Here is a 7,102-nt window from a genome sequence, read left to right on the forward strand (position 1 = left end):
CATCTATATATATATACAGTATATATATATATATATAGTAATCCTTTTTAACAAGAGCATGATACTGCCACCATTGTCCATTGTGCTCAACATTGTGTTAAGCCATTTTTAGATCAAAAACATCTAGCCTGACTCTTCCAAAACCCTTTAGTTTCATTTTGCCAAAACATCACAATCTTTGCATCATTTGACTGAAACACTTTTTCTTCAGAAGGTATGAGATGTTTTCGATAAGCTGCAAAGTTATTTATTTGGCCCTCTTTTTGCTTGGCATTCTCTAGCTTCACATAGAACTCTGTTCACCTCAGAAAGGGACAGTGGGGCTCATACAGCTTCCCGTTTATGACAAGTACTGGTTGTTTCTGGGTTATTGTTTAATATCCAAACTAGTTTCCTTCATCTGAGGCTGGGAGTTTGGGTCAAATCGGTGAAAAGTTGAAACTTGATACATAAAAAACGACAAAATGAAGCGTAAATAGAAAAGTCTACAATGCTAACCTAACCTCAACACTGTTGTGGATTATGCTTAGAGCAATTATTCTAAAAGAAAACGTAGCAACTGTGTCAAAATAGTGGTCAAGTATCTGGCCAGATTTTTTGTCAAATGCTAGGTGGTGACTGCAAAAGCTTTCAAAAACATTTGAATCTGAATCGTTATGAGCATTTATGAAGTAGAGAAAACTACAGACAATTTAAACTTGTGAAACCAATTAAAAAATGTATTTTGCACCAAATGTACCAATTCATAACTGTATTTCGTAGATGGTTGAAAGAATATTCCAATTAAATGTTTAATGAAATAATAATGCATGAGGTCTGGGTCCTAAATATCAAGAGTCTAGTTGTAAATTACCTGAGTTTTGGATGCTCCTCGTTGAAGTCTCTGCTCTTCCTGGTGGTCCAGTCTCTCACATGCAGTACCTTCACCACAATCTCATCCCCTTGCCAGCGGCCCTGCCATAGCTAAAAGTAGAGCACACCCTGCTGTGATCAGCTGGAGCAGCTAAAAAAAGACTGTCAAACAGAATTTAAAGGCAGAAAGTAGCTGACCTCTCCAGATTGATTCTCATTGATCTTTGCCAGGAGTGAGAGCTGCTTATAATCAATACCGGCCTGCTTGTTAAGTGTGCCGTTACCTGTGAGAGAAAATACAAGAGGAAAAATAATAAAACACACATTCTAATTTAAAATCACACTTTGCTCCCATCGTATCAGAGAAACGTTACTCACGAGGTCGCGTCCTCATTGTGCCCTTCCAGAAGGTTTCCTTATATGGGATTTTGGACATATTCTGGCCCATTTTCTCTGCCTTCTCTGAGAAATATAACATAAACTGTTAGCTTGCTTTTGTGATCATATTCACGTACAAAAATAATGAAATCTGTAAAGCAGTCTAACCTTGCAGCAACTGTTTTAAGTGAGGTTTAGCCTTATCCAGAGGGGTCTGCCCATATCTGTTACACACACACACCTGGGCGCCGTGGGTTACCAAGTCCTAACGACAGATATCACATAAGATACATAAAATAATATTTATTTATGTGTGTAATTCTGTACAGGTTTTGCTGCAGTAGCAGTCTCTGCCCATAAGAGGGCGTTTTTTGCCAATAGATGTCACCAAAGAGGGATGTTAAAAGTGTGTTGGTGTAGAGTGCTGCACCTCAGCTACTTCATCATGGCCCCAGAAGCAGGCGTAATGCAGTGGGGTGTTCCCGTGCTCATTGACTGTATTGGGGTCTGCTTTGCACTGAATCAGCTGCCATTCACATGTCAGAAAGTCAGGAACCGGAACGACCAAAACCAGGTACAGACAGTGCAAATAAACATGAACGTTCCAGCTGGGTATAAAAAAAACAAAAAAACAACAAACCTTAGCCAGAATGTCTCTGTGTCCATGGCTCGCAGCCAGATGTAAAGGTGTGTCATCTCCACGGTTCATCACGTTGATTCGTGCCCCTCTCATGATTAGCATATCGACTACCCCGCTCCTCCCTTCTCTGCACGCCCAGTGGAGCGGGCTAAAGCCGTGATCGTCTCTAACAAACCAGATGCAGAGTATAAGAATCAAACAAGGCGGTGGGGGTCATATATTTCTATTTATCTGACTACATAACATCCAAACACACAGACAGAAGCAATTAAAGTTCTTTTAGTGTGAAGAACATTTCTTTTTAGGTACTAAAACTGCCAAACGAATTACAAGCTGTTCAAAGAACAACTCTTTGAGAAGAAAAAAATCAATTAGCCATTGAAAGTCCAGAAAAAAAGAGAATATAAAAGTCTGGACTTTAGCAGGAGAACTATATTCTTGGTCAGGAAGAAAAGAGACATATCCTCAAAAGTCTATGATGAAAATAAAGACTAATCAAGCTTAAATAGTTTAACCCCCTTAACAATAAAAAGACTGAAATGAAACTTTTTCTATAAAAAACAGCAGCATTTTCACACACACACACACACACAAAAATAATCCAACAGATCAACCCCTCGCAGAATGTCAGGCACACAAAGTACAAAGAGAAGTTCAAACAGCTCATTATTTGCAGCAAATGCCTCCCTAAACAAAGGCAATGTGATGACTTCTTCATATGAAATATTTATCCATAATGTGGAAGAAGACAGAAGTAGCAGGGGAAGTTCTGACGTCTGGAAAATGTGAAATGCTGTTCTCTCAGATGAGAATGCACAGTAAGGTACTGGCCAGTGATCTAAAACAGAATGAAAACCAGGAGCATGTTGTGCTTAGGTAAAGAAAAGCACATTCCTCCATGGCTGAGATGGCTATCTTCTCTCTTCTGATTAAAATGATCCACAGTTCTTTATGGAAAAATCTTAAGCCAAAACATCTCATACAAACCAGAACCAGAGCTTAAAAAAAAAAAAAAAACACATGTTAAAAACACAACAAAAAAGATAGTCTTTGCTAAGATTTTAATGAAATTCAGTGCAGGGAAAAAAGTTTGTCCCTGTCAGGATATGGTTTGCATTTCTTTCCCACTTAAATGTCAAAAAAGAAAAATAAATAAATAAATGTAATTAAAGACACCAATAAGCTTAAAAAACACAAAAAGCAGTTTTCAAATCATGATTTCATTTACGGTAATAAGAGAAGAAAAAAAACTATTCCCGCTACCTTGATCCCCATGTGAAGAAAATAAAAAAATAAAAATTTCAGTGTAAATGAAAGGTATTGTGGAGGATTTTCGCAAATTTTTCCCTCTCCACTTTGAAAAAAAAATGCACATACACAACCATGTACCTGCTCCCAAGAGGGAACGCCTATTAAACGTGTGAAAGAGAGGGTGCACGAGCCCATTTCTCCTCGTGCACGCTCTGTTTAAAAGTTGCTTTTCTCATAGCTCATACAAGCTTACCATGACCGAACATCTGTGCTAATCCCTCAATCACTATATAGAGCGAGAACTATATAGTGGACTTTATAGCAAACTCAATTAATCTTAGCAAATGATCACTGTTTTTTGCTCACCATTGGTAACGTAACTCTGCCTCCACCACACCATGCCTGCGCCATCTTTGATGTTAGTCACCGCTGTCGGGTATCGACAGTCTATGGCGACAGAAGGCAGCTATGACAGCAAATAGTAGACACTTTTTCTCTTATGACCGTCTGCCATTTTCAAAGAACCGTGTTGAGAAAGGTGAGCTTCAATGACTGTCTGAAACCGTAGATTTACGCTTGAAAGGGCGCATGAGCAGAAAATTATAGCTAAAGGGCGGCACGTAGGACGGCATTACGTAAACATATCGCCAGAATGATTGACAATTAGGAAGACCACTTATTTAGATGATCCACCCAGAAATAAAAGATCGTCCTCTATACATTTAAAAGAAAAAGGAGAATAAATTTGTATGAAATACTTTTTCACACACTTTATAGCATCAAAAAATATATTCCCAAACGTATGTATATTTCTTTTGTATAAAATATGGTACACAGTCTCAATAAAAAATTAAAATGACAACACCATAAAAAAACATCTGGGTTCTGCTAACACTGCATTTCTCCACTAACAAAACACTCTCCGTGTGGTTTACCCTCTGACAGAGGTTCAGGCACTAATCTTTATTTAGACTTAAGCACATGCTTCCTCTGTGTGCCTGCTGCCTCTTCCCATCTGATGATTGGCCAGGTGATAAACATGTCTTCGCCAGCTGGAATGCCTGCTAACATGTGCAAGGACACAGTCATGGCGTATACATGACCGCTTGCAGTCTGCGAGGAGCCGGTGTTAGACGGGGCTCTCCGTCTCCAGGCTCATTACACTGACTGACCCACAGACTGCAGGCTGCTGTTTCTCACGAATCCTTATGAAGCCACAAACTCTGCATTCAGCTGAACAATAAAAATAGAGGAGGCTTTTAGGAAATAGAAGCTTATAGTGAATTCAAAGAGCAGTTAGACTCACTCTCTGTCCTCACTGTGGACAGACAGCTCATAGACTAACCCAGCCTGTGGGCTAAATAAAGTAACAAGGGAAAAAAACACAGGAATGACAGAGTGGAAAATACTCTGAGCTACACATTCTTTCTACGTCTGCTTTTTTTTAATGTGTTTTCCTGTGTCACTTGCTTCTAGAGGCAGAGTGGTAATTTAATGCGCCGCTGGCTGCCACTTTCAGTTCCAACTTATTATCCCGACGTCACATAATACCTTCATTGAACGTTTTTTTTTTTTTTTTGGCATTCTGAGTGGGACAGAAGAGCCGCTTCACATAGCTGAGCTTCCTCAGAGTAGCAGCCAAAGAAGGCCTTCATCATAATGACTGCTTATTCATTTGTTTATACGAGACAGTAGGGGAGCTGCCTGAGAAGTTCTGTCAGCCATGGGCTTGGCCCTGTATGGAGCTAAGCAGAGGAAATGGACTTGGCTGTTGCGTGGTTGGCCAGCAGCAGGCGCGGGCCTGAACGTCAAAAACTGTACATATATGGCTGGGTCCAAGAATGAGATAACCAGGGTCTTTAGAGGAGAGTTATTTTTTTTCACTCCTTCTATTAAAGAGAATGAGAAAAGAGGCAACTGAGTCCTGGGACCTCAATTAAGAAACAAAGGTTGACCCTCATTTTAAAAAACATAAAAAAAACATAGTTGCTCTATCTTAATTTATTTAGATTTGACATTATTATTATCAATATATGGGTATATGTTAGGCATAAATATAAGGAGCTAAGACAAAAACACCCCATCTAAAAAACTTATCAACCATGATAAAGTTTATAAAAGAGGTTTTTTTTTTTTTTTTTAAGGATTAAACATAGGAGAGGGTTCCACAATCAGGCTGCCATTCTAGTAAACACTTTTGCCTCTTCAGTTTTCAACCATCTTATCACCCAACCTTAGAGATCTATAGGATGCAAAAGGTTCTTGATGTATCATGGTGCGTGTCAAACAGTGAATACATTTCAACGACTAAGCCAGAAAACTTGATGGCATCCCATAAAGGTTTTGTTACAACAAATGATGAGGTACAGTATGTAATTAGACATAATGGATAAAAGCATCAATATTTTCAAGGGATATTAATACATTGCCATCACAGGAATATACTTGCTTTTCATCATTCGGTGACTAACACAATATGACCAAAATTTTATAAAAAAAGAGGTCTAAAAGAAGCAACTTTACCAAATTGGAGAAACCCTTTGAGCCATTCAAGTGGTAATGCAGGTTGATGTTTATAGAGCCGGTTAAATATATTTAGGAATACATTAGGTTAAAAGTGGAGGATGTTCTTATTCTGGGTGGATCATCAAAATAAGTGGTCCTCCTAATTGTCAATCATTCTGGTTGTATGTTTACCTAAGGCTGACCCCGGTGGGGAGTCTGACATGGTGGAAAATTGTAAATCTTCTTTTGGAAAGTAAGCTTGTATGAGCCATGCAAACAGCAACTTTTAAACAGAGCGCACACGAGGAGAAATGGGCTCCTGCATGCATTCTCACCCGCATATAATAAGCGTCCTTTTTTGGGGACGGGTACAGGGTTGTGCATGTGCATTTTTATTTATATATCTTTTTAATTGGAGAGGGCGGCACTTTCAAAAAATACCTTATCATAGGTTTGTAATGCTAATAGGAAACAGGCGCCACTATAATGAACACATCCTGGTGTTTGCTGACTAGGAGCTAGAATTTTAAAAACTCAGATGAGACGACATTGATCTGAGCTTAGAGGTGAATCAAACAGCATTAAAAAAAGAAATACAACAGAGCTTTAGAGTAGGGATGCGTTGAAAAGTAGGCAGTACAGTGACCCTAAAAAAATGACTTTTAGGCATGAAGTAGAAAAGAAAAGTTGTAAAGGAGGTATTTTTTAAAAAAAATCCAGGATTGGATTGGTGTTCATAAATACCACCAGTTTAAACTCTGAGATCATTAGTATTTTTTTTTTTATGTTGCAATCTTTATCCAACAGTCAGAATCAAATAAAACTGTGACATGCAATAGTGCGAGATGCACTAAATAGATGCCCTAAAAATACCAGTATTTGTAATAGTAACTTTGCAAGGGACTGTGTGCTATCAATATTTGTTACCCATTAAAGGCTAATAATAATTAATAATATTTGAACTTTATCGATCTCACATCGGAGAAATATACCTCTGCATTTATCCCATCCCCTTAGGGAGCAGTGGGCTGCGATTGTGAGATGCCCACAGAGCAATCGGGTGTTAAGGGTCTTACTCGGGAACTCAGAGTGCAGGCTGTGGGGATCGACCCGGATACTTGCAGTCCTCTCAGAACACAAGTTCTCAGCTCTAACCACTAGGCCAGAGGTTACAGATTAGCAGACCGTGATCAGGATCTAGATCCACCTGCTGGCTAATCTGGACCCAACCTGATTCAAAACATTTATAAATTACAGCATGTTATCCGACGACATTGTCTAACTTCACTTGCGCTGCTTCTCCTGTCAATATGGTAAAGCCTTCCCGAGCGTCCAGGACCAGGCTACACGTGATACAAATTAACCAATGAGCTGTGTCAGTCTGGGTGACTGCGGTGAGCCACTTTTAGACACAGCAGGCAAACCTGTGGCAAGCCGGGAGATGGGAAAGATGGAGAAGAGGATGAGAAAGAGAGA

The 7,102-nt window shown here is 39.3% G+C and overlaps 1 protein-coding gene across 1 annotated transcript in view; it reads right to left on the bottom strand.

Annotated features, from left to right (window-relative positions):
* LOC107087916 (integrin-linked protein kinase-like) overlaps positions 1-7,102 on the bottom strand; it is a 19,917-nt gene that overhangs the window by 6,697 nt on the left and 6,118 nt on the right. Inside the window, exons 4-9 of the mRNA XM_015379757.1 lie at positions 1,871-2,036; positions 1,661-1,756; positions 1,399-1,495; positions 1,231-1,314; positions 1,051-1,136; positions 854-963 (exon numbers count right to left, since the gene is read on the bottom strand). Of these exons, the coding sequence (XP_015235243.1) occupies positions 854-963; positions 1,051-1,136; positions 1,231-1,314; positions 1,399-1,495; positions 1,661-1,756; positions 1,871-2,036 (639 nt within the window). The remainder of the gene's footprint in view (positions 1-853; positions 964-1,050; positions 1,137-1,230; positions 1,315-1,398; positions 1,496-1,660; positions 1,757-1,870; positions 2,037-7,102) is intronic.

This window comes from Cyprinodon variegatus, unplaced genomic scaffold (genome assembly GCF_000732505.1).
Source record: "Cyprinodon variegatus isolate N-32 unplaced genomic scaffold, C_variegatus-1.0 Scaffold199, whole genome shotgun sequence".
In the NCBI taxonomy this organism is placed as follows: domain Eukaryota; kingdom Metazoa; phylum Chordata; class Actinopteri; order Cyprinodontiformes; family Cyprinodontidae; genus Cyprinodon; species Cyprinodon variegatus.